At 40.0% G+C, this 27639-nt stretch overlaps 1 protein-coding gene and 1 long non-coding RNA gene across 5 annotated transcripts in view; one reads left to right on the top strand and one right to left on the bottom strand.

Moving 5' to 3' along the window:
• Window positions 1–27639, bottom strand: part of LOC131105079 (uncharacterized) — a 101667-nt gene that overhangs the window by 57700 nt on the left and 16328 nt on the right. For both annotated transcript variants that reach the window (XR_009119873.1, XR_009119874.1), the window contains exon 2: window positions 25269–25430. This is a non-coding gene — a long non-coding RNA (uncharacterized LOC131105079). The remainder of the gene's footprint in view (window positions 1–25268; window positions 25431–27639) is intronic.
• thrap3a (thyroid hormone receptor associated protein 3a) lies at window positions 11556–27171 on the top strand. 3 transcript variants are annotated; one of them, XM_058052815.1, is made up of 11 exons: window positions 11556–11884; window positions 17153–17303; window positions 19667–20578; window positions 20661–21284; window positions 22401–22573; window positions 23795–23906; window positions 24179–24263; window positions 25002–25183; window positions 25285–25459; window positions 25531–25671; window positions 25737–27171. In XM_058052815.1, the coding sequence occupies exons 2-11, from the start codon at window positions 17155–17157 to the stop codon at window positions 25944–25946; spliced, it is 2763 nt and encodes a 920-aa protein (XP_057908798.1). In that variant the 5' UTR covers window positions 11556–11884; window positions 17153–17154; the 3' UTR covers window positions 25947–27171. The 3 variants fall into 3 exon arrangements, with proteins under 3 accessions (XP_057908798.1, XP_057908799.1, XP_057908800.1); XM_058052816.1 differs by having other exon boundaries at window positions 17126–17303; XM_058052817.1 differs by lacking the exons at window positions 11556–11884; window positions 17153–17303 and adding an exon at window positions 17504–17789.

The following is a 27639-nucleotide window of genomic DNA, read 5'->3' as shown; positions in this document are numbered from 1 at the left end:
TTAAAAGCTTTTTTTTTTGTTCATCATGCCAGTGTGGATTTTATTGATTTGTTTGTTGTTTTCTCTTTTTGTGTGGTGTGTGTTTTGTTTTTTTGTTTTTTTTACATTCCCTGTTATGGTCTGAGAGTTGATATGATGGCATCTGCTTGCATTTAACTCAACAAAAGTTCACTTTAATGCATTTCCAGAGTGTTGCTATGAAAAAAAAATGGGGTGCCCACGCCAAACAATGAGAACAAACAAGCAGAGATTAATTACCCCAGACAAAAGTGTATTGTTCTAGTCAATTCATCAAAATTTAGGCTCCTTGTCAAATTAAACAACAACCCTTTGAGTATTTTTTTCTCCACAAATAATCCAGTGTTGGTCATACACAGTTTTAACAAGAATTAACAGGCAGTACAGCAGTGTTTGGTTACAGGACCAAGACCTCCTGACAAAGTACACTCCATAAGGTTTATTGCTACACTGATTGACAATAACGAACACCATCCTCCGCATAAATTACAGCAACAAACACTTACACTATTATTACAGTTAAAGATCAGGTTTTGTTATTCATTTGGTCCGAAAGGTCATGGTAATTTTCCCAATTTTTCCAAAATTCAATTAAATAATAACAAACATCCCAGCTGACTTCGGGAGAGAGGCGGGGTACACCCTGGACTGGTCGCCAGCCAATCACAGGGCACATATAGACAAACAACCATTCACACTCACATTCATACCTATGGACAATTTGGAGTCACCAATTAACCTAGCATGTTTTTGGAATGTGGGAGGAAACCGGAGTACCCGGAGAAAACCCACGCACGAAAACATGCAAACACCACACAGAGATGCTCAAGCGGAGAATCGAACCCAGGTCTTCCTGATCTCCTGGCCACCATGCTAACCACTCGTCAAAACAATGCAAAATATTTAAATTCCAGTACACTGGAAACAAAGATTGATGGGAACATAAAGGAATGAGGTTCCAAATGCTGGCAAGGTTATCACATCAAGTACAGAGGAACCTCGGTTAGCTTCTGCCCCAGTTAGCGTGTCAAAATTGCCTCGGTTTCTGTACATTTTATGGTTAGCATACATTATGATGCGCTTTACTGGACTGCCTGATTCCATTTGTGCTCTTGTGTATTTTTATCCCAAACATTACTGTTAGCATCCTTAGCTAGCTAACAAAATGTCAACAGGAAGTCAGCTACGTCATCTGTCCATGATGTCATTAGCTTTCATAGTTGAACATTTAAGGATACTTTTACCTTCATTGAAGAAATGACTGTTCCCAAAAGGCACAATGTAGCTGCTAGACACTTGTTTTGTTATGAGTTATTTCTATAATTTAATACTGAAGAAGGTGAGTCTTCATTAAAATGCTGGTATTAGCAACAAAGGTTTGTCGGACGATAACTTATGTATTTATCAGTCAAACTTTTTCCCAAGGTCACCATGCAAAGTATATATATATTTTTTTGTTTATATATTTTTTTCGGAATTGCTATAAAGTGAATGAACCAATGAATTATCTTTGATATTTAAAGTAAATTAACATATTAACATATGTTTTTAACATGGAGGAGTAGGGGGTACATGCTTTTAGGTCAAATGTCTGAAGGGGTACATGACTGTGAAAAGTTTGGGAACCACTGATATCGCTTTCATTCATCGTTTACATTAATTTACATCCATTTCCAATTGTTTATAATTGTGAAACTACATAAACGCCATCCGTGTTAACATTTTTGGCATTCTGGATTGGATTAATTGGATATAATTTTTTTCTTATGGGAAAAATTAACTCTGTTAGCATCCGTTGTGGTTATAGCGGACATTCTGGAACAAATTAATGATGCTAGCCAAGGTTCCACTGTAGTACATTCATTCATTTTCTACCGCTTTTTCCTCACAAGGGGCGCTGGGGGTGCTGGAGCCTATCCCAGCTGTCTTTTGGGGCGAGAGGCAGGGTACACCCTGGACTGGTTGCCAGCCAATCACAGGGCACATATAGACAAACAACCATTCACACTCACATTCATACCTATGGACAATTTGGAGTCACCAATTAACCTAGCATGTTTTTGGAATGTGGGAGGAAACCGGAGTACCCGGAGAAAACCCATACATGCACGGGGAGAACATGCAAACTCCACACAGAGATGGCCGAGGGTTGAATTGAACCCTGGTCTCCTAGCTGTGAGGTCTGCGCGCTAACCACTCGACCACCGTGCCGCCCCACTGTAGTACAAAAACTTGTAATTTGGTACCTCCATTGTCTGTTTTCTATGGACTCTAAAACACTTTTAGTTTGTTGGCGTATGTATTAAAATGCTATGTGATGCAACTATGAGCCTCAAGTTTCAATGCCTTTTTAATGACGGTCATCAATCAGGGACTGATTAAGACTGGATTTAGGACTTTTGTCCAAGCCAGGTCCAATTGTTATGAGTGCTAAATGAAAAAGACGTGTGACATCCACAGTCCAACTGCTAGTCTATTTGAATTAGGAGTCTCAACTTGAGGACACCCGCAGCTGTTTGGACATAAGACGTTAAGCACCTATTTAATTTAGCTTTCAGAGGCAATCATTTTGGCAACAATTCTTACCACTTGAGCGTGACAATAAGTCAAATGTTTTTTTTTCTTTTCTTATTTTGTTCATAGCTTGGTTTTGTTCTCAGTTTCAGGTGATCGGTTGGAAGGCTAAATGTAAGCGAAACCGCTGACAAGCTCTACCCCTTACTGACAGCTCTGGGAGGACGGGACCGCAAAGGTTGGCTGGATTTGCGCAGGCACTAATTTTACCCCTGGCGGACCACAGATCAAGGCTAAGGAATGCCATATGAATATATGTCAATGTTTGTACAAACGTCAGGAATCAATGTCACGACCAGTACCACCACATCCAAAAAGTCTTGATGTCGAACTGTAATAGATAATTTTTTATTGGTGTAACAGATCGTAAACGAGCAGCCTTGTGCGGAGTGGCAGTCTCAGCTGCCGCCATAAAGTCCATCCTCTATGGCATCCCTCAGGCTGGCCCTGAGGGATGGCCCTTTTGGGGCTGGAGAAAGTGCAGCTGTGATGGAAGCTAAAGTGTTTTTCCATATGCATCATAAACTCCCGTGTGCATATCACGTACATAAGCAAATGCAAGTCTTTCCATACAAGTCAACATATGAATGTTTTGAAATGTTTACAAGAGTCAAAGTTAATGCCGTATATCAACAAAAAGTTCTTCACAGGACGGGGCTCTTGAATGTTGGAATACAGTCTTTCCAAGACATCCAGGTCCGCAGTCTGATTGAATATCAAACCTGAGAGGCTGGAAAAGCAACGTCATAGTGATTGACCAACAAGATCTGGTTCCAGTGTCCGGCAGGCATTTGGGAAGATGCCTCAAAAGGTGTAGTGTGACCTCTACTTAGTTCAGGTCATTTATTAGTCATGACTGGCGACAGCACCTGCTGCCAAGCTCCAGATGAAGCTGTCATAAATCTGATCGTATTAAGAGGAAAATGGCAGCGACACAAGCCTGGCCGTTTTGCTCGGAGCAGCCGGGGGGGCAGTTCACGGGGGTCACGCATTTGGCTTTACACTTGCAGCACAACCATTTCCACTTACTAGAGTAGTCCCCGAGGTTCTGATTGAACAGAACTTCGTTTGTGGAGACCTTTAGCCTGCCTGCTGCAAACAATCCCCCTACTTAAAACTCTGAGGGACCACCCTTGACGGGTAGGAGGAGCAGCATGCACAATGCTGACATGCTGCATTATAGTGCTACTCCATTTAGATCTAGACTGTTGGCAGAGACACTAAAGAGGGGATTAAGACCCAAACTTAGTTGAGAGAAGAAGATCAGTAAGCAAAACCGATCCCAAGAGAAAAGAGTCGCATCAAGCTGGATTTTTCCTGCATGGAAAAAACTGCCAAGGACATTGTGGCAAGGATCCGGGAGCAAGAAACAAATCTATCATTTGGAAGAAAATGAACATAGATCAAGTGTCTAATGTGTACCCTTAAAGTGAAAGGTCAGATTTCAGTTTTAAATATAACTCATTTAGTTTCATTTGCTTAGCGATACGGCGGTCGAGTGGTTAGCCTCACAGCTAGGAGACCAGGGTTTAATTCCACCCTCTGCCATCTCTGTGTGGAGTTTGCATGTTCTCCCCGTGCATGCGTGGGTTTTGGCGACTTAATTGGCGACTCCAAATTGTCCATAGGGTTGCACGGTAGTCAAGTGGTTAGCACACAGGCCTCACAGCTAGGAGACCCGGATTCAATTCCTTCCTCGGCCATCTCTGTGTGGAGTTTGCATGTTCTCCCCGTGCATGCGTGGGTTTTCTCCGGGTACTCCGGTTTCCTCCCACATTCCAAAAACATGCTAGGTTAACTCCAAATTATCCATAGGGGCCTCTTGCCCAAAGACAGCTGGGATAGGCTCTAGCACCCCTGCAACCCTCATGAGGAAAAAGCGGTAAAAAATGAATGAATGAAGACGTGTTATGGCAGCAAGGTCAACACCTTCCTGTTTTGTCACATGTTATTATGAGATTAAGAAATAACTCATGGCAAAACAAGAAGGTGGTGTTGAAGAGGAATAAGTTGATTTGTTTGCATGTTCTCCCCGTGCATGCGTGGGTTTTCTCCGGGTACTCCGGTTTCCTCCCACATTCCAAAAACATGCTAGGTTAATTGGCGACTCCAAATTGTCCATAGGTATGAATGTGAGTGTGAATGGTTGTTTGTCTATATGTGCCCTGTGATTGGCTGGCGACCACCTCTTGCCCGAAGACAGCTGGGATAGGCTCGCTGGATCCTGTTTAAAAGTTAACATGCATAAATGCCGGAATTTGATTCGGTATCATCACTAGTCAAATACTAGTCGAGGTCCTACAATAAAACGATTTGTTAAAAAGTAATAATAAAATCCTTTCATTTAAAACCGGCAATCTTTGGAAATAATCAGGATACTACAAGGAGGTCAAAGTGCAAATTATATTGGACATGCCAGCAGCATGTTTGGGACACACTGTCCTGGCTATTTGGTTTCAAGGAATTGTGCCCTCGTAAAGCTCTGCTCTACTTTTAACTCCTCATTTGCCTGCTAATCAAACAGGGCTTTTGCTCATAATCAACTGCTGTGACGGGACCGGTCGTCTTTGGTTCCCACTTTTCTTGCTGACTTGGTAGATTGATGGGCAAGGCCTGCAGAAACATCTAGAAGGTGATAATAGACTCTGGGCAGCGAGGTCACGGAACCATCTGGAGCCACCAAGGGGCAGCTGTCTTGCGCGCTCATCCCCGCACCCTCTGTTGGGGTTGAGTTGTGTTGACAACAAAGAGGACAAGTGAGAGATCGGTGTTATTTTAAAGTGCGTTAAATGACTCGGTGTTTGTGGTGACGCTAAGGGACCATGACGATGGAGGTGGCATGAAGGTCTCTGTTATGTTGCCAAATCTAGTTCTTTATTGGGTGGGGAAGCTGGACCTGCATTCACATTCCAAAATGAACTTGATGTTAAACTCAAAAATACAAGGATCGTAAACACTTTCTGAGTTTGGCAGTGATGAAGGAAAGGGAGAAATGCTAAGGGATTTAAAGCTTGGTGTTATTGACCTTGAAAGTCAATAGGCTGAACTATTGGAGATGAACTGAAACCCCAGGCAGAAGGGCAAAGTTAATGGCTGCACAAACAAATCTGAATTTGGAAAATTTACATTAAAAATACTGTAGTCATTGACGAAAAAATAGACAAAAAACCCAGAAATACACAATTAACATTGGGTGCCAATTCAGACGTCAACTCATTTGCATATACTGTAGTCTTCCTCCATTTGGTTTTAGTTACATTTATGACTACGACTATGCTGTTTACATTCAGGAGGTGTAACGTTTTGTCAGAATTTGGTCAATATTGACATACATATTTTGGATGCAGCAAAATAGCTGATTGTTGCAAATAAGCTGATTTCAGAAATCACAGCAACTGAAACCTACTGTAAGTTCTATCGTTTTGAATTATTTCTTTCATCTTTGTGTTAAACCGTTGCATGTCACAAAATGCACAATGCGCATACGGGCTGAAATTGACATCAGATCATGTTTTATACACAACAGACAACAGAATTCAACACTGGTTCCCCTATTTATTCAATGTGTTTACAGTATATTTAATTCTGTTTTTGTTTGTTGTGTGTTCATTCAATAATTCATTCATTTTCTATCGCTTATCCTCACGAAGGTCGCGCAGGGGGTGCTGGAGCCTATCCCAGCTGTCTTCAGGCGACAGGCGGGGTACAACCTGGACTGGTCGCCAGCCAATCACAGGGCACATATAGACAAACAACCATTCACACTCACATTCATACCTATGGACAATTTGGAGTCGCCAATTAACCTAGCATGTTTTTGGAATGTGGGAGGAAATCGGAGTACCCGGAGAAAACCCACGCATGCACGGGGAGAACATGCAAACTCCACACAGAGATAGCCGAGGGTGGAATCAAACTCGGGTCTCCTAGCTGTGTGGCGTGCGTGCAAACCACTTGACTGGCAGCTTGTGTGTGTTCAAATAACTGAAAAAGTTCTGAATGGATTTTGATGCAATTTACAGGAATTGTTAGAAATGGCATATCAAAGAACTGATTAAATTTAGGGGGTGATCCCAATCACTGTCTAGATGCAGCAATTTGTAAAAAAAAAAAGATTCTTTAACATTGCGAGATTTTGGCATTTGTGCATATAACTCCATCAAAAATGGTCAAGGGCAAGTTTCCAACAGGTTCTACAAAATATCAAAAACTGATCCAGATAATAAAATCAGAGACCCTTGGAATTTTTGTCATAGGAAGACAACAAATGAAGCTATAAACATGCAACAAACAACATTCCAGATAGTTAAGACACTGCGGAATCTGTTGTGTATCTTTGTTGTATCTTCAAATGCTATGGCGCTAGATCCAAATACATAAAACAATTCTTATCAACAAGACAGGGGAAATATGATCTGAAGGATAAATTAAACCTAACACACTTAGATGCAAGGACAACACCTTCACATCTTCAGCATTTCCGTATGTGGAATCAATGCACTAAAATGAGCGATTTTCCAGAAACAGTACAAGCAGATGATGTTTACAAAATACAAAAAGAAGTAGAAACCTGAACCGCTGTGTACTAACCACTTCCACACTGACTATTAACCTTTTCATTTCTGGCGAGTACATTGTTTGTATTCACTCATTATCAAGTCATAATTCTGTCAACTATTTTGTCAGTTATTGTCACGGTCATTAAGTCTGTAGTTTCTTTAAAGTAAGCATAAACCGAGACTATTATTGCATTATATTATTATACTCTCTATTTACAAATGGCAAAAAGTACATTTAGAAAAGAGGAGGTCAACAAATGTATTGCAACTGACGTGAAACTGATCAGGAGTAGGATTAAATAAGCTTAGCTTATTCCTATTCCTTTATTGACATGCAAATCTGAATTGTGCTATGTAATATGCTCCAGTGTAACTTGTGTGCATGAAATATTAATTAGTTAATTTACTCCTGTTAAACACCATAATGCCTTTGAACAACAATTTTATTTCTTCATTCTATTTTTTGAAAACAATCGACTATTGTCTTCTGGGCTAGAATTCTAAAAAGGACTCACACGGTGAAGAGTGATTCAACTTGCAGCCGTTTTGGTCCATCTGGTTGTTGTTACTGTAAATGACCAATCAGAGTTAATGTTATGCAAAAGTGAGTTGCAAAGGATCTCCCACACAGCCAGCCATTCTCCCTGCAAGACAACTGCTAAAATAAGAGTCAAAGATGCAGTAGCAACATCCTCCTCAAACAAAAGAGTTGAGTTATGAGGAGCGATGTCGAAGGCACGTTAGCGAGGAGATGGACACCTCTCACAACAGGTGACAAGGACACCAAGTAGTGGAGGGGGTTTGGGGGGGGTGGGGGGTGATATGAACTCATTTATCTAGACACAGAAGGTGGTGTCAAGGGGACTTGCTGAAAATAGATAGCCCTGCATTGTGTCAGTGCTATCCAGGCAGTAGGGGGGTTAACAGTTCAGAGGAATGTATGGGAAGGAGTCAAAAGTCAAAAACTGTAGATGCGGGAATATGAATCAAAACAAGGTAATGGTAATGGTTTTATTTCATTTGAACATGCATCAGATTACAATTGAATGCATCACATAATCAGTTCACAGTTCCACAAAGCTTATTAAATCCTACCCTTCCATCTGGTACTTTTACAATCAGTAACTGTTACATTTGTTCACTTCCTGCTTTCCATAATACAGTTTAAGTTTTTTTTTTTTTTTTTAATAATAATGTACCATATGGGTTGTAGGAGCCATGAATGAATTTGGATTGTTTTTTTGTAGGTGTATGATAGTTTAAATTTGAATAGTGGTGTTTGTTATTGTTTATGATATTATTTAGATTCGTTGTGATCACGTGGACAAGGGAAGTAGGTCAAATGGTTATGGGCAGTGACGTTTCGTTAATATAGGCACCTGTTCACCTGTGTGGCCAGAGAGAGACAAAGAGAGAGGGTGAGCGGGGTTGCCGTATTTTTTGTTGACCGCTAATTCATTTAATCTCTGTGATTACTTTGATTATGAGTTTGTGCACGGTATCATAAGTTGATCATTAATTTTCTTTAATAAAAGGTTGAACTCATTTTTTGTATCTCGGAGATTTTTTATGTGTGGTGCGTCCGTCAGACAAAGTAAAGGCCCGGCTTCAGCCTCTCAGCGTCTCTTTTGGATGAAGTCGCTATATGGGTACCATAGTAAGTGTCAATATAGTGATATGTATAGCACATCATGACTGGTTCAAGACTCTTCATCCTTGTATTTAGCAAACATCAACTGCTTGTATTGTTTCTTGAATTGGCTCATCGTTGTGCATTGTTTGAGGGTCTTACTCAATCCATTCCATAGTTTGATTCCACATACTGAAATGCTATGGCTTTTTAACGTAGTCCTAGCATATAAGTGTTTCAAATGTAGTTCTTCCCTGAGATCATATTTCTCCTAAGGTTAGACGATAACGAGCATTTTGGTGAGGTGACTTGAGCTTTAACGAAGGCCTTGTTCATATTGCTAGTATGAAACGGATGTAAACAAACCTAGCAATTTATCAGTCACGGTATGTCCAATGCAAATATACATCGCACCCATTGGAGCATTAGAGAATTAATGCCTGCAAAGACAGCTTTCAATACAACGTCTTGCACTGTAAACACAATTGTAATGACTAATTAAGTACAGAGCATGGTGGTCTCACTTGGTGTGGCAATTAAGAGTCACTCTGTAAATTTTGTGCACTTCCTAGCAATTAATGAGGTAAACGGCAATAAACAAATGTCAGCAGACTTTGTCAGAGTTTAATCGTTAGTCGACGTGTTTTATAAGGGTTTTCAAAATGTGAGGTGAAAAAAAAAACGTTTTCAAACCAGCCAAGTTAACCTCAGTTACATTTAAAAGGAAAAACAATTTAATTTTAAGTTTCAATAGTAAGAGAGAAAACAGAGGAGCAGTTTTCATTGTGAACCCCTAGTAGTAGATTATTATTTCTCATTAGGATTGAAAAGCAATCATCGCTACAATCGAGCCACTGTGTTGGCCGCTGTGTACGGCAGACATAACGTAAACACAATATAAAGAACATTCCACAAGAAGAAAAAAAAAGTGCAGCCGAACTCAATGCCCTGGACTGAATGGAGTAATTAAAAAGGAAACGAGCCAAGACAACGAGAAGATAAGAAATCCCAGAAGCGAGCCTTGAGTGACTCCTGTGCCCTTGATGAACTGAAAACATTTATAGTCTCTTTCAAACACTTTTAAAGATGTTAAGAGTATCCAAGTATGACTGTTTTACTTAAACTCCTTCAGGGTTGATCTCTTGCAGTATTTCAACTAATGTCAACCACTAAGTCTTAGATGTTTGGATGAAAAGACCGAATGTTAATGACACAAATCCCTTGTCAGTGTCAATATAACCACCATTTAAAGATGAAAGCTTCCATGCCAAAATTTATTCTTGGTATTTTAGAAAATCCTTCAATAAATGCCATGAATGACGGAAAACAGGACTTCCTCATACGACAGTCCTTCGCTGCAACAGTGGAACCCCTAACTAAGACTGGGGTGTCCAAAGTGAGGCCCGGCTGCTTATTGTTTATTGGTCCAAGGTGTATTCGAAAATAAAATCAAACATTAAAACTTAAAAAAAAACAACAGCAAGAATGTGAGGGAAAAGAGGAAAGTAATGAGAAAAGGTTGAAATGTTGATATGTTCTACATACAGTGAAACCTTGGTTAGCATTAATTTGTTCCAGACTCTGACCAAAATCAATGTTAACCGAAACAAGTTATGTGACCAGATGGATGCTGGAGCGTTACAGGGAAGATGACTTCTGTGATGCTAAAAATATCGCATAATGCGATGAAGTCTTTCTTTTGTCATGCATTTACTGTCTAATCCTCACGACAGCCTTGCCGTCAGAGTGTGTGCACTACTGTGGAAGCCTGTCTAGTCTTTGCTTACAGCGGGGGTCATTTAATGATAACTGTTCTGATTGCCATTTAGCTAGTTAAATGCTAACCAGGAAGGACATATTGTGATTAAAAAAATACATTAAAAACACAGTTGGACTCACACAACACAACAAGAGGCATGAAATGTTGTATAGTAACTGAAGAATACATTCAAAACTGGGCAAAATTAAATTAATAAAATGTTTGACGTGAACTGAAAAAACTGAAAACTTCTTAGCATGCCGTATTTTTCTGAATATAAGTGTCATGAGTCAAAAATGTGTAATGAAGGCGAATAAAAAAAATAAAAATAAGTAAAAATAAAAAATAGTTAAAAATAAAATAATAAAAAAGTTACCACATACTTTGTCTGGTGTAACTTTGAGACTTATTTACATTTTTTTTTTTAAATCTGACTTTTTTTCTGTTTAGATTTTCTTGACTCATGATTGTTTCTTGAGGAAATCATGCATATTTCAGAATGACCAGGTCCTAGCGTATGCAGTTTGCAGTGTAGTCGTTAATATCCCACAACTGCTGTCAATTACCAGCTATGCTTTCATGTGATGTCTGGGAACCGTGTTAGTTTTTGCCGCTAGCACACACCACAAAAAAAAACAAAAAAAAAAAAACAGGTAAGGTTGCGGATTTCTGGCTTCCGGACCTTTTTATATGCGCCCAGCGTTTACGTTAACTGAAGCCTCACGAATTAACACTTGACAGTAAACAGCACCATTTTAATCTACAGCAATAATAGTTATATATTTTGACTATAACACATTTACATTTTTAAACACTTTGTTCGAACAATTAACAAAATGAAGCACTGACAATGTATTATTATAGACAGCATTAAAATAGCAGTCATAGCCAGACTAGTAAAGAGGGTTCAAACCTGTTTCAAAGGTCAAGTTTGAGCACTCTTCAGCTCCAATTTCACGCACTTTACAGCTATGGTCGGTTACATAGGGTATTTATACATGCTCAAAGCATTTATATTATACTTTACTACAAAGCATAACACATTCAAGAGTGTGGTAATATGATATAAACAAATAAAAGAACATACGGGAAAAAGAAACAGGAAGTTAAACAGGTATTATGCACATTTGATGCTGCAAAAAACAAAACAAAAAAATGGTCGGCTGGAAAGAAGGTGTGCCCGAGGCACCGCCTCCTCCTCCTCCTCACTGTTGCGCGCATGCACGCACACACACACACCCATAAGTCAGACAGGCGTGCATGCAGATAAGCAGACTAGAACAACTCCTGAGGGTCTTTGGTGGGCCAATGTGACAGGACGACACTGACATAAGACATTGACCGGTAAGTGTCTTTTATTGCGGTGGGATGATTTAGAGAAGAATGTGCGGTTCTTCTAATTTTAGCAGCATCACTCGTGCTAATATAGCAACCGTGCAGCGATATGTCGGGAGAAAACTGCTGCAGATGTGCGGAGCCAGAGTGGTTTGACTGGGATTTATTCTTGAAGCGTTGTGGTTAAGAGGAGTGAGGATGTAAAGTGTGGTATAACACAATGGATGCTCACAAGAGGAACTACAAAGTGCTTCATAGTCTCTAAGTTTATCAGTCTATAGCACAGTCAAATATAGTGGCAAGAATTGTCTTTTGCATTGGGTTTTACAGGAGAGTATTTTGGGATACCACGGATGTAAAAGTATATCATGTACTGTTGGGATACAGCAATAGTCCACAGTGATGCGTTTGGATTTACCAATGTTGCCAGTCTTGCGGTGTTCTAATTTGTTTCTGTAATAGTCTGAGGTCCTGTTGGGGTCGGTCATACAAAAAGCATGTGTGTCAGCAACATTGAGATTGTCTGAAGAAACGGATAATAACTGACATTTTTAGATTACGTTTTTGGAACCCAAATATTTGAGAACTCATGGCTACGAATTTTTAATCTGTCCAGTGTAGGCAGTCAGTGCATGTTTCTTTGTAAAGTGACATTACCAACTGCTTGGCATGCGTTTGCTATGGTTTTTGCTAGTCTAATCAATATCAAGTGTCAATGTAACCAAAATGAGCACAGGAAGTGCTAAAATATGTTAAAAGCAGAAACCTGTTGAAAGCAATATGCCCGAAAATCCATATTCCGATATATACAATATGGGTGATTCTCCCAGAGAGTGAGCCGTCACTTCGAGGGACATGATGGTTTGCAGCTCTAATTAAATAAAACCTAATAAAAATATACTAAATAAAAAACTAAATAAAAATATACTCTGTTGTGTATAAAACACAATCTAATGTAGGACTGCAACAATTATTTGAATACTTAGATTACGAAAAATATATATTTTTTTCTTCTTATGTTCCCAAGGTGCATACAAAGAAGATTAAAGAGGCTACAAAAAGCAGCAAGGCAACAAAAGAAAATGTAAAAAACAGAGAGAAAATGTGGCTAAATAGCTAGTTGATCACCGTGACGTATATCCATTGTATTACTCTTCAAGCAGCAAAAATATGTTTTTTTTGAGTCGAATACTCCATTACTAAAGTATTCAATAGTGACATTCAAAACTACGTCAGAAAGACAATGAAATAAATTATACAAAATGATAGTGGAACTTAACATCTAACAACTGCTGTGATATCGGAAGTATAACACCTCACAAGTACGTTTAAAGCATTCATTCATTCATTTTCTGCCGCTTTTTACTCACGAGGGTCGCGGGGGGTGGACTGGTCGCCAGCCAATCACAGGGCACATATAGACAAACAACCATTCACACTCACATTCATACCTATGGACAATTTGGAGTCACCAATTAACCTAGCATGTTTTTGGAATGTGGGAGGAAACCGGAGTACCCGGAGAAAACCCACGCATGCACAGGGAGAACATGCAAACTCCACACAAAGATGGCCGAGGGTGGAATTGAACCCTGGTCTCCTAGCTGTGAGGTCTGCGCGCTAACCACTTGAGCACCGTGCCACGTTTAAAGCAGTGGTTCTCAATTATTTTCTCTCACGGCAAATTAAAAAAATCCAAAAAATAACATATTCAGACACATGTGCTAGCTAGCTATGGTGCTAAATTACACGGACGACGTGTTGCACCTTATCGCTCTCTTTGCACGACACGCCTCGGTTGCATCATCAATATGCATCATTGCGACAGAGCCTCCAAAATGTGCAATGTGAGCTAAATTTAAAGTTACTACTGCCCGTTCCTATTTACCAGACACGTGTCCTTTTGTTATATACAGCATGCCATCCGCGGTAGACTACAAAGTCAAATGCAAATAGCAACTGTGCACAGTGTATTATTTCAAGTATAAGGCTATAATTCATCACTGGCCGGCCGGTTCTCAAAGACCTCGAAGACTGACCAAAATAGAGAGGAGTGACTTCAGCTGATGGATGGCTTTCTTCTCATGTGCAAAGGTGGCGATGACAGGGAAGCGACTCAAAGCCAGAATGCCTCCGTGACATTCGTGTGTGTGTGTTTTAAGTCACACAACCACGTCCATCAAGCACATGATAAAAAGGGGGGTGGTAATGCGGTGTTAAGGAAGGTTTGAATGGAACTGTTCAGAAAGTTAGAAGCAGATAAAAATAAACTTTGAGCTGAATGAAAGGACAAACTGCAGGCGGTGAAGCAGTTTGTTTTCATTTAATAAAGCAGGAAGTAGCGTGGCTTATCTTCTCTGAGGCTCAGTTGTCCATCATAACAGAATAAGTATGCCTTTAAGGGGTCATATTATTGTTGCGTTTCAATAAATCAGCAATCCCCCCCAATGGACAGTTGCTGAAGCAAGGCGTCCCCGGGGGTGCATAAGGAAAGCAAATGTGATTCCAGCTGCCCCTGACTGTGGCATCCCGGGCCCTTAATGGACTGGACTGTTTGTTCTCTGGCACTTTGAGCCATGTATCAAGTTGCCAGTTCCATTGTTGATGACTGCTGTTACAAGAAATAAAACAGGTGAAGGGGTCCTACAGCTATTATGGAGACTTTATGTTTAGGGAACTTTATGTGGGAATTATTTGAATGTGCAGTATTCAGGTACTTTGTCTAGTAGGGATGAGATCGAGAGGAGTCAGTTGAGGTGGCTCGGGCATCTAGTGGGGATGCCTCCCGGACGCCTCCCTGGTGAGGTGTTCCGGGCATGCCAAGCCGGGAAAAGGCCCCGGGGCAGACCTAGGACACGCTGGAGGGACTATGTCTCACAGCTGGCCTGGGAACGCCTTGGTGTCCTCCCGGTGGAGCTGGAGGAGGTGGCCGGGGACCGGGAAGTCTGGGCTTTCCTACTAAGACTGCTGCCCCCGCGACCCGGACCCGGATAAGCGGAGGAAAATGGATGGATGGATGGATGGATGGATAGTAGGGATGATGGCTGGTTGTGTTTTTTTTTTTAAAGTACTGGAGTTGATTTTGAATCCTGCTTGCCAAGTTGTATGTCAAATATCAATATCAAAGCATTGTATACATTTGATAAAGTATTTAGTGATCTTTGCCCTATATTCTGTCTGATCTTGCATGTAGAACGTCAGAATGCGACAATAGTACGCGTTTGTGATGAAATCCAGTGTTGACTGATAAAAAAAAAAGATCCAAACACACTGCAGACTCTCCTCAAAGAGGCTAAAATCTTGGTGATTAGGCTGCCGACTCTGTGCTGCAAGGCAGCAACAGCTGCAAATGGTTATCAAATCGAGACCATCGAAACAGATGCCACGACTCTGGAAGCTAGATTTAAGCTGTAGAGGAAGACATTATGGTTTGGATAAATATACTGTAGTACATATTCTGCAAATGCTCTTGAAAAAAAATGTTCACAATTCTCAAAAATCCCCAGTTCATGATGACGTGTAAGTTGACAAATTCAATTTGCACAAATGGGAAATTATCAAGTTCTCAACTAACCATACATATTATATTGTATTCGAAGAGCACATAACCGATTTGAACCCAGACCCTTCTTCCTGTGAGGTGACCGTCCTAACCACTGGGCCTGCTAAATGTGCCGTAGAAAGGAAAGGATTCTAAATGCAATTGGCAATCTAATCTGCCTTTTACACAATTCCTTTTGACTGCGGTCCAGATGTTTCAAGAGAACTACAGAAAATCTATTTATTTTTGCTACTTTATGGTCATTGAAATGTGCAAAGTAAACCAATTCAGTCCTTAAGGAAATGACTTACTGGAAGATACTAATAACAAACAACCAGGAACAAAGAGAGTAGGGTGTTTTGATATAAAACGGTAGCAACTGGGACCACCAAGTTGTATTATGAATACCAAAATGTGCATCTATGGAATTTGAACCACAAGCCAGTGCAACATGGTAAACTAACTATTGCAAAAACAACAAAAAACAACAACATTTTTGTTCATATTTGGATAGCTGAAGAAAAAATAGTTCTTCAGACAAACAAAGACGCCATTATTGGAGACGCAGTTGCCACATATTCTACAAATGCTCTTAAAAAAATGTTCACAATTCTCAAAAATCCCCAATTCATAATGATGTATAAATTGACAAATTAAATTTGCACAGATGGGAAATTATCCAGTTCTCAATTAACCAAACATTAATTCATTCACTCATTCATTTTGTACCGCTTTTTCCTCACGAGGGTCGCGGGGGTGCTGGAGCCTATCCCAGCTGTCTTTGGGCGACAGGCGGGGTACACCCTGGACTGGTCGCCAGCCAATCACAGGGCACATATAGACAAACAACCAGGAACAAAGAGAGTAGGGTGTTTTGATATAAAACGGTAGCAACTGGGATCACCAAGTTGTAATATGAATACCAAAATGTGCATCTATAGAACATGAACCACAAGCCAGTGCAACATGGTAAACTAACTATTGCAAAAACAACAAAAAACAACAACATTTTTGTTCATATTTGGATAGCTGAAGTAAAACAACAAAGCCGCCATTATTGGAGACACAGTTGCCTTTCACAAGCACCTGGTTTAATGTGGTGTAAAAACCACATTTGACAGCAGTGCGGTTTTTTTTAACATGCTTTAGTTACTTTCTTAAAATAATTACCATTGTCACAGTTAATATACATTTTAAGCGTTACCCTGCCAATTCTGTTCTGGCTTCAGATTTATGTTTGGCAAAGAAGCCTGCTAACAATGGTTGTGCAGAGACAGACTTCATTCCTCACATCCGTTTTTGGACATGGTGTAATTTTCTGCAACAGAGACAATTGTGTATGCGGAGTGGTGGTCAGGTGACCAAAGGGAAGCCTGCCCCCCTATGCAAATGAGGAGTGACTACATAAGAACAGCCAGTGTTTCATGCCTGACACTACATGTTGCCTTAGTCCTTTCTGCAAAGCAGCTCATTCAGCAGTTTTGAAGTTGGAAGTTTGTTTCTTGATTGTTCATCTATGGTGGATATTTTTCCCTTTTTTTATTTTTTGAAAATTTTTTACCATGAACTCTAACCCAACACATCCTCCATTGATCCCACTCAAGCTGTGCTAGTAGTGTTCAAAGTCTATTTCATATTTATTGTCCATGGCATGTTCTTTTTTTTAAAAAAAAAGCTGTGACTGAAATGGAATACTTTTCTTCTACGAGAGTGTGAGGTGGTGCTGCTGTCCGCAGGGATGTCCAGAGCCGTGAGGTCGGCCTCTCGGTCGCCAAGCCACTCCAGGTCCAGGTCAAGATCACGGTCACGATCGCACTCGAGATCCCGGTCCACTTCTCAGTCCAGGAGAAGTCACTCCAGATCTCGCTCAAGAAAACATCGCTACAGGTAGATGTCATCAACATTCGTCTCACTGATTTTAAAATGACTTGACTTGACTGTTGTGGTGGTTGAAGTGGTGTATCGGTTCGATTCCGCATCTAATTGTTTCTATTTAACAGAGGTAGCACTATCATACTTTTGATATAGATGGACATCATTCCTTAAAATACCTTCCTTAAAAAACCTAGAAATGCCCTACACAGTATAAACAGTAGTACGAAGAGTAGTAGTATTTAATGAATATTGATGGAGATCACATTGAAGGAAACCGTAGATCTCATCCACAGTTTCTGCAATGTGTAGACACACCATAGCTATACACTGATTGGCTAGTCCTTATTACCGGCAAGCATAGAGTCAAAAAGTCTTTCAAATAGAACCCTCCTCCCGTTTGGCCCACGTGACACAGTTTGCAACTCAAGTTCAGTGTGCAAGGCAGCTCAGTGTGCTGCCTTTTAAATCTTTTGGTGCTCCAATGAAAAAAAGGACTATGTAAGTAGTGTATACTTTTTCTTTTTGGGGATGAGCAAATATGTTGGTGATATATTTTATGTTTTGTGCATGTGGCATTACAGTTTTGAATGGCTTTGTATTAAGTTGGCATACATATGTACGTTAAGTTTGGAAAGGTCAGCCATAGTCTTAACTTTATGTATGTTTTTTTTTTGTCAAGTCTGTTTTGTGCATTGTAAAATCTGAGACAAAAATCTCTTAAAACATAAAATGTTGCTGTCGACATCTATAAAATGTTCATGTCCGCTGCAGATGAAAAACATTCATAACATCAAATATACCAGCGGGAGGGAGCTGTGGCATTGTACCAAAAAAATAAAATAAAATTGAAGAACATAACATGCTGTACTATCTTATGGCTATAAACTGCAGAAGACTGAGTTAACTGAGTGTTATGTGTTTAGGCAAGCATGGTACAATAAGAGGAACACCAGAGCCACCGTGTGGACGAGTGAATTACTACAAGTTGAAGTAAATAGACTTAAAAGAGACTACTGTGAAACAGTCATATTTTAACACTTTTGTTTTTGCTTCCATTTCTAATTCTTTTTCTAATGGTAATAGTAATGGTTTTATTTCATTTGAACATGCATCAGATTACAATTGAATGCATCACATAATCAGTTCACAGTTCCACATGTCCAAAAGGAGTAGGAAGAAGCAAAGCTTATTAAATCCTACCCCTCCATCTGGTACTTTTACAATCAGTAACTGTTACATTTGTTCACTTCCTGCTTTCCTAATATAGTTTAAGTTTATTTATTTATTTATTTGATTTTATTTTGTCACGTATCGAAGTACGAGGTGATATGACCATCCAATGACATAATGGGTACCATAGTAACTGTCGATATAGTGATATGTATAGCACATCATGACTTTCTAATGTGCAGTTAAACTGTATTCTGCAGCCATGGAACCAGACATCCATGGGCAAGAACTGAAGAGATACTGACTAAGCAAGTTACAGAAAATAATACTTGCAGAAATGATCATGTATGTTGCATGCAATGAAGAATTAACAACTGAACAAACGACAATCGAATCTTCCAGAAACCCCAACTGGGTTTAAGTGGACACATCCAGGGATACAAATGAATGTCTGAATCCAACAAAAATCTATTAATTTCATAATTAGCGGCACAGTGGTTGAGTGGTTAGCGTGCAGCTAGGAGACCAGGGTTCAATTCCACCCTCGGCCATCTCTGTGTGGAGTTTGCATGCATTTCCCCGTGCATGCGTGGGTTTTTTCCGGGTACTCCGGTTTCCTCCCACATTCCAAAAACATGCTAGGTTAATTGGCGACAAATTGTCCATAGGTATGAATGTGAGTGTGAATGGTTGTTTGTCTATATGTACCCTGTGATTGGCTGGCGACCAGTCCAGGGTGTACCCCGCCTCTTGCCTGAAGACAGCTGGGATAGGCTCCAGCACCCCCGCAACCCTTGTGAGGATAAGCGGTAGAAAATGAATAATAATAATAATAATAATAATAACAACAATAAGAACAACAACAATAATAATAATAATTATTATTATATAACAACAATAATAATTATTATTGTATAACAACAATAATAATAATAATTATTATTATTATCGTTGTTATTAATAATAATAATAATTATTGTTATTATATAATAATAATAATAATAATAATAATAATAATAATAATAATTATTATTATTATTATTATTATTATTATTATTATTATTATTATTAATTGTTATTATTAGTTATATTATTATTATAGTTTTTATTATTATAAAAACTATATATGAATCAAAACACACCTGTTACTAAAGCCAGTATCATTAATGACAAAGGCTTTTAATCATATTTTTGTTTTCTTTTAGCTCTAGATCTCGGTCTCGATCACGGTCACGTTCAAGATCTCAATCTCCACTTTATAACCGTGAGAAGAAATACTTCAAAGGATACCAGAACAATCGGGAGTTCCGGGGCTACCACCGTGGCTTCCGGAGGCCGTACAACTTCCGAGGCAGAGGACGGGGCTACTTCCCACGTGGACGGTACCAGCGTGGAGGTGGAGGTGGTGGCGGCGGCGGCGGGAGAGGCTATCATAATAACAATAACAATAACAGTAATCATTTCCGTGGCAACTGGAAGAATTACAAACAGAATCCACAGAAGCAACAAAAGCCGCACAATCAAAACCAGTACAGAGGGCGGCCCCATCTCCAGAAATTCTCCGGCAGCCCTTCTCCGGGACACTCTCGCCAGTCTGACCGATCCATTTCTCCATTATCCAGGCAATCACAGCATTCTAATGCTTCCTCTCACTCCTCTTCTCCCAAAAGTAGGCCAACCTTGTTACCGGCTAATGAAAATTCTAAGACCGTGAAAGAGGATCTTTTGGACTCCAAGGAGATCCAGAAACAAGGGGCTGATGTAGACCAAATTGAGGCGGGAGACGCCAAAGAAGGTCAAATCGGTGAGGAACGTGAGCGAGACTGGGAAGGTTTGACGGACTGTACCAACAGTCCAAAAAGAGCCAGTCCTGCAAATACTGCTGTTGTTGTTGCTGTTGCTCAGGACCAGCAAAACTCTGACCTGGCGTGCAAGTCCCCTCAAAACATAAACGACACCAGCAATAGCTCCCCCTCGTGGCAGACTGTGTGTAATTCATCCTCTACAGAAAACCTTTCACAAGAAGCGCTAAATCAAATGCTGTCCAGCCTTGACATCTTCAACAGTGAGGAATACCGAGATGGGGATAAAACTGCCATCACCATTGCTTTCAGAAAGTAAGACCGGTTTTATTCTTTAGCCTCTTATCCCTCAAATTGCATGCTCTAATGATCTTGACCTTTCTTTATCTTCCTTTAGGTTTTTGAAGGAGCACAATAAAATATCTAAATCCACTCGAGGAAATGACAGGTGCAAAGATGCAAACACAAAAGTTACAGATAAAGTCAATATTAACGGTCAAGCACCTGCTAGTATTACTGGACCGTTATCGAAGCGCTACAAAGAAGACACTGATGGTGAAGTGCCTCCAGATCATTTGTTGACAGCTTCTTGTATGTCTGACGAGGAAGACAAGGAGGTGATAACCAAGCCTCATTTAAAGTCTGTTCAAAAAGACAAGCACAATGGGGATGACTCCTGTACTAAGTCCAAGGTCTCTCAGCCTGTGTTTGATGAGTGCTTGGACAAATGGCGCAGTCTTGTAGCTGACGGTGAGGTGAACACCACGAGAGATGAGATGTACGCCAATCACAAGTCAGCCGCTGTGACCGCCGCCATCGCTCGGCGGGAAATGGTGGGGGATTTTGAAGAATCGGGTTGCAAACCCAGGAAGATGTCTAAATCTGCCTCCATGTCATCTCCCACGCCGCCACTGAGGCAGATGCTGATGGTCACGGGAGAGGACAAGTCTCTGTTGTCCATCAGAAAACCAGAGACAAAGATTAACGTCAGAATGGATTTCCTTGGGGACAGCTTGATAGGGTAAGTTATTACGGCGGCAATTTTACTTCCTTGGTCTTGCATCATGGATTTGAACGGTTCGATCATCACTACTTGACTATATCATGTTTATCCAGAAATTAAGTACAGTAAGTATATGCATATTGGTAATGGTAACGGTTTTATTTCATTTGAACATGCATCAGATTGCAATTGAATGCATCACATAATCAGTTCACAGTTCCACATGTCCAAAAGGAGTAGGAAGAAGCAAAGCTTATTAAATCCTACCCCTCCATCTGGTACTTTTACAATTAGTAACGGTTGCATTTGTTCACTTCCTGCTTTCGTAATATAATTTAAGTGTTTTTTTTACTTTAGTTTATTTATTTATTTTTAATGTAATTTTATTTTTTTTTTATTTTTTCAATGTTTTAATTTTTACATTTTTAAAATTAAATTAAAAAAAAAAAATTTTTTTGTTTAAAGATCCAAATGAACACTCACAAAGTGAACATAACATCAGACAACAAAGTGATGTTTTTTTTTTTTCTCCATCTGGTATTTTTACAATCAGTAACTGTTACATTTGTTCACTTCCTGCTTTCCTAATGTAGTTGAAGTTTTTTTTAATTTATTTATTTTATTTTTGTCCGGTACCGAAGTACAAGATGATATGACCATACAATGACATAATCGGTACCATATTTAACCAAATGTTGTGTATTATTGGCCTAAATAATGCATTGCCAAGCATAAATGCATACTGATTGAAGGAAAATACAAGGCCTGGGTACATGTATTATACAGTCCAGGAAGTTATTGTTCAGTATCCTCTGCACTGATTGGCTCATCTTAACACAGCACCCATCCAGTATCTCTCACATGTGCTTCCTACATTGTTGCACAGCAGAAAGTATCTTTGATTTTTGTCATATTTTCCATTACAATAGTAGAGTATTATGTTTACTATATTTGGTTCATTTCATGTCTACAGGGCTCTTATGTTAAAATTTAGAAATGTTTAAACAGATTTTCTATGCCCTAAGTACAATAATATTGTATTTTTAAACATTGATTCATATATCACGGTTAGGGCTGGAACCAAATATTGATAAACAAGGGATTACTGTACTGACTAATTCTGTCCAATTTCAGAACTTCAGAGATTTTAGCTCAGGAGCGACAGCTGTCTCAGGACCTGGTTCAGTCTTCAAAGAGGGGTCAGGAGTTTCACTCCATCTTTCAACATGTTCAGGCCGGTCCACCGCAGAGAACTCCCTCTGAACTTTTTGCTCAGCACATTGTTGCTATCCTGCACCACATCAGAGGTGAGTCCAAGAGGAACATAAACCTAAATGCTCCTAAAGCAGGGGTGGGCAAACATTGGCCCAAGGGCTACATCCGGCCTGTCAAGCAGTTGAATCTGGCCCTCTAGTATTTAATTTAAACTTTTAACATACAAGCTGACAATTGTCTTGCTAGTAGTCAACTTCAGTCAAACTGAGACAACCTTCTGAACTTAAACCTACCCACTGCACTGTCTGGGTACTAAAAGAGACATTGTCAGAACCATAGACAATGGAGTCGCCAAAGTTTGCCATGCCCGAGCACCAAATCAAATCAACTTTATTTGGTGAGCACTTTTCCTGCAAAGACATGCAACACAAAGTGCTTTACAGAATTAAAAACAATTACCACAATTAAAAGGAAAAACAATTACTAAGAAAGCCCCTCCCTCCCACCCTCCATACTAGACACACACACACACACACACACACACACACACACACACGGCATGGCACTGAGGATCAAGGAAACGCCACCTTTGGGGCCGTCCACACTGGGAGGAGCCGCAGGCCGTGCCATCAGGGGACCAGCATCCGGGCCCCCCGACTCCGACAGACGGGCGGACCCCCACATTAAAGGGACGGACCCCCAGCCGGCCGGGTCGAAGGGACCCAAGGATGGCACCCCCTCAGCAGACCCGACACAGCCCCCAGTGTGGAGGACCCCCCCTGAGGAAACACTGGAGTTAAAAGATAAAGACTAAAAGCATAAAATAGGACTAAAAAGATAAAAACATAAGAAAAGTTTAAAAATATTAGTTAAAATGTGTGTCTTTAATTTTCTTTTAAAAATATACAGTACAATACAATAACAGTCTCCGCAGTCCTGAGGCTCTCCGGCAGGCTGTTCCACAGGTGGGGGCCATAGTGGCTAAATGCTGCCTCACCGTGGGTTTTTGTTCTGGGTTTTGGAGTTTTTAACCTTGACTGTTAAAGACCCAGTCGAGAAAAGCCAAATGTTGCTGGGCCAAAATGGGGAAACAAAGTGGTGCTTTTTTGGTTCTTACTGTATTATAACCAGCATAGAACTGGCATATCACAACAGATTAGTGGAAACTAATCAAATCAAAAGGTATAATCAAAACAACACTGACCTGTGAATAGTGTTATTTATTGAATATTATCTCTAGAATCACATATGGATGGAAAAGGACAAAGAATTAATGAAGAATCAATGAAAAAAAACTATCCCTCTTGATGCAGCTCAGCACTTTGCATCGTCGAGAATGACTCTTAACGAGCGCTTCACCGTGTACCAAAGGCAAGCCGCGCAGAAGGAAACCATGAAGCCAAGGCAAAGTCCAGAGATTCACAGGTAGAGTCACCTGGTGAGGGACCCCACCCCCCTCTCTCTCTCACCTTGAGTGTGCTGTGTGTCGTCATATTTTAACAACTTTCAGGTATTTTTCTCCATTTGTCTACCTGACAAATCCACTGTCTGCCTTTTATATGTTTTCATTCTGAGTGGAGGTCAGTTTTTCATTCTTTGTCCTGCTGGATGTTGTCTTTCGTGATTCGGCGTGTCTTAACGAACACTTCACAAACACTCCATCTTTTCTTAACTGTTCCGTTGTGTCTTCCATACAGGAGAATTGACGTTTCACCAAGTGCTTTTAAGAAACACACTCAGGTTTTTGAGGAAATGAAAAGCTCAGAAGATGGCACTTACAAGGTGACTGAATATTTTGCACTATGAACTATAATGGGATCAAAAAAAATCAAAACAAACAAGCAAACCAGTGAGCAAGCCGGGTGCCTATATAGAGTGCTCTCCCTTGAACCGAAGCCTGCCCTGAAAGGGAGATGCAAGTCAAGTCAAAGCAAAACTATGGCATTGTGACTTGGTTGTCGGTTGGTTTTTATGTTGGCACAAAAGCCTGACCGAGGCTCACGCGCTAAAATAAACGTCAAACGTGGATGCTGCTGTGCCCGAGCTGTTCAAAAGGACTAATTGTCTTTGTAAGTATCCTTCAAGAAACAAACAACGGAAATAACCGTTGAGCAGCTTAATCAAATGGATAAACTTAAATAAGTGTCTTAGCACCAATGCATTAACATTATTTACGTTGGTTTCTTATGTACGCTAGTTGAATTATTGGCCTGAATGTTTAATTACCATGAATGCAACACACAAATGTGGCTCCAACCTGTGGGAGATTTAACAAATTTGTTTAAAAGAACCGTGTTGACTTCCTTACAATGCAAACCAACAAAACAACAATATTTGAATGAAGACCATCAGTATGAAAAGTCAACATTTGACAAAAATATTCGAAAGTTTTATTCATACCGATACTTCATTGCAATAAAGGCTTTTTTAATTCACAAAGCAGCTTCGCAGACGAAGTAGCATCTGCACACTTAGTCCAAAAGTCTGTCCACGACATTGTATTGTGTTTTTTCTGTTCAGAACGTTGGGGAAAAAATGAAGGCTGACCCAATGGACCTACGCTTGGATATTGAGCGCCGTAAAAAATATTGCAGCCGCGAAACAGATTACATCCATGATCAAGATGTTGGGGTTTCCCCGGACTCTCATAACAATAGAGAGAGATCTGCGGAAAAGTTGTCCTACAGCAACAGGAAACCAAAGTATGTGCAAACTGTGCTGTATATATATATATATATATATATATAATTATATATATACACAAAAGGATTTGGAATATGCACGTACCATTTCTCCCCTGTAGGATCAGTGAAAGTAAGGGCTCTCGATCCAGGTCGTCCTCATCTTCGTCGTCCTCTAAGTCTCAAATGGATGAATTCCCGAAGTCTGATCTCAAAGATGAAGGCTTTAACAGAGTTTGTCTGAGTCCAAACAAGTCACTTGGATCTGCTGAGAAAGAAACAACATGGAGAGGATTTGTAAGTCAAAGTCTGTGAAACACCTTAAATCTGACCTACAGGAAGTCACATGTCTATTTGTTGAATTGTAGCAAGTACGATTCCGTGGAAGGGGGTGGAAGAGAGGGAATCACCAGGAAGACGATTCACATTGCAATGAAGACATGGCCAAACAACCCAAACATGAAGACTGGGATCCCGAATATCCTCCAAATAGCAGAACATACTACTTGGTAGGATCACTTTAATTTCAATCATTTAAGCCAATTCATGTAACTACCTTTATTATTTTTCACAGCACGATGACAGAGACAGTGAGGCAGACTCCAATTGGACGGAAATTCGAGGGCGAGGACGTGGCAGCTTCACCCATGGACGAGCAAGATTTATCATACGCAAAACCAACGCCAACCCAAACGTCCAATGCTCCAAATGGGCCCACAATAAGTTCAACAAGGTTAACGGAGAAGAGAAAAGTGGAGAACAGGAAGACGGGTCGGGACCATAAAGATGGAAATACTCAAGGGTCAACACTGACATCTTAAGAATCTTAAACTGTCTTCTTCTGAGTGGACTACTGTTTCAAATGCCTCCTGTACTCACGCTGTACCTCTAGATCTTCTAGACTTTTTTTTTTTTTTTTGAAGTGCCAATCACATTTGTGCCTCAAAGTAATGTTTTTTTTTTCCGGGCGTTATCCCATTTGGATTCAAGCGCAAATCAGCACGCTGTCCTTATTATGATCGTACAACACAGACGATGTGAAGGGGGACCAAACTGTAAGCATCATATTTACAATAGGATAGCATAAAGCAAACGATCTGAGCTTTTATTATGCTAGTCACATTGTTACATTTTTGGATTTATCTTCTTCACATGATGTGCTTTAGGAAAACACGTTAAATATATACATCACTTCGTTTGTTGACGGAAGTTTTGTGTTGCGTAAGAGAACTTAGATTTTAGTCATTGTGTGCTAATGTGTCAACAATGTCTACAGGTGGAGGATGAGGTAAATTAATACTGCCAAAACATCAGGAATTTTTTTTATATATTTTGGAGGGGAAACTAAGTACAGCTATAAAAACTTAGCGTCTTAACATCATTTGTTTACATCTGTTTATGTCATTCGAGTGTACCAGAAGACTTGGGATGCATACATTAAATTCATTCATTCATTTTCTAACGCTTTTCCTCACGAGGGTCGCGCTGGAGCCTATCCCTGCTGTCTTTTGGGCGAGAGGTGGGGTACACCCTGGACTGGTCGGCAGCCAATCACAGGGCACATATAGACAAACAACCATTCACACTCACATTCATACCTATGGACAATTTGGAGTCACCAATTAACCTAGCATGTTTTTGGAATGTGGGAGGAAACCGGAGTACCAGGGGAAAACCCACGCATGCACGGGGAGAATATGCAAACTCCGCTAACCACACGACCGCCGTGCAGCCCGGTCAAAAATATGTATACAAAAAAAAAGTGAATGATGCAGTAATACTGATACAAAGTGATGTGCTGTGATAATGCTGGAGTTATGAAACAATGTCATTTAAAAAGGTACGGTAGTATTTGTGTTCACCCGTGTGATTTGTTTTTGTCAAGATAAACAAATAAATGGCTTTTTCATTGCCAATTGTTGCAACACCTGTATGTCAGCCATTTGGGGAATTTGCTATGTTTTTCACGTGTGTATCTCGTGTTCTTGGAGGACATGCTAATTAATTAAATGATGACACAGTTGGATTGAGTTTGTCTTTTTCGGTCACAACAAGTCAGGCAAAACATTATAGTGTTCCGATGAAAACAAGACCAATATCTTATTTAACGAACAGTAAATGGTGTTTTGTATAATTACATAACCTTTGAAACATATGGAAGATACATGTTCTACCTGCGTGGTTGACTAGCTCAGACCACTAAGCTGACCAATTTGGTATGGTACACAATAGTTTTGCATTTCCACGATATTGACAACAACACTAGGATCAACATTTTTGATATTTAGATTGATCTGTCCATTGACCAATTCAAATATTGCAAACTATACACAAGTGGCTCATACTTCTGACATAAATATTCATATCACTTCTAACAAGCACACAGTGTGTCACACATACACACCCACATACAGTTCGCTTTTGCAGAATTTTTGGCGCAGTTTATATTATTAGTCTGACAGCTGCAGGAAGGAAGG

Source organism: Doryrhamphus excisus, chromosome 17 (genome assembly GCF_030265055.1).
Source record: "Doryrhamphus excisus isolate RoL2022-K1 chromosome 17, RoL_Dexc_1.0, whole genome shotgun sequence".
Taxonomy (NCBI): domain Eukaryota; kingdom Metazoa; phylum Chordata; class Actinopteri; order Syngnathiformes; family Syngnathidae; genus Doryrhamphus; species Doryrhamphus excisus.
The sequence above is the reverse complement of the archived record's forward strand: the minus strand, read 5'-3'. Positions and strand labels throughout refer to the sequence as shown.

What these genes read in the sequence shown, in the direction of transcription:
- thrap3a (XM_058052815.1), top strand. Translation starts at nt 17,155, where the DNA reads ATGTCCAGAGCCGTGAGGTCGGCCTCTCGGTCGCCAAGCCACTCCAGG. An exon ending in TCAAGAAAACATCGCTACAG is followed by an intron (nt 17,304 to 19,666) that starts GTAGATGTCATC and finishes GTTTTCTTTTAG; the next exon opens with CTCTAGATCTCGGTCTCGAT. An exon ending in TATCCTGCACCACATCAGAG is followed by an intron (nt 22,574 to 23,794) that starts GTGAGTCCAAGA and finishes CTCTTGATGCAG; the next exon opens with CTCAGCACTTTGCATCGTCG.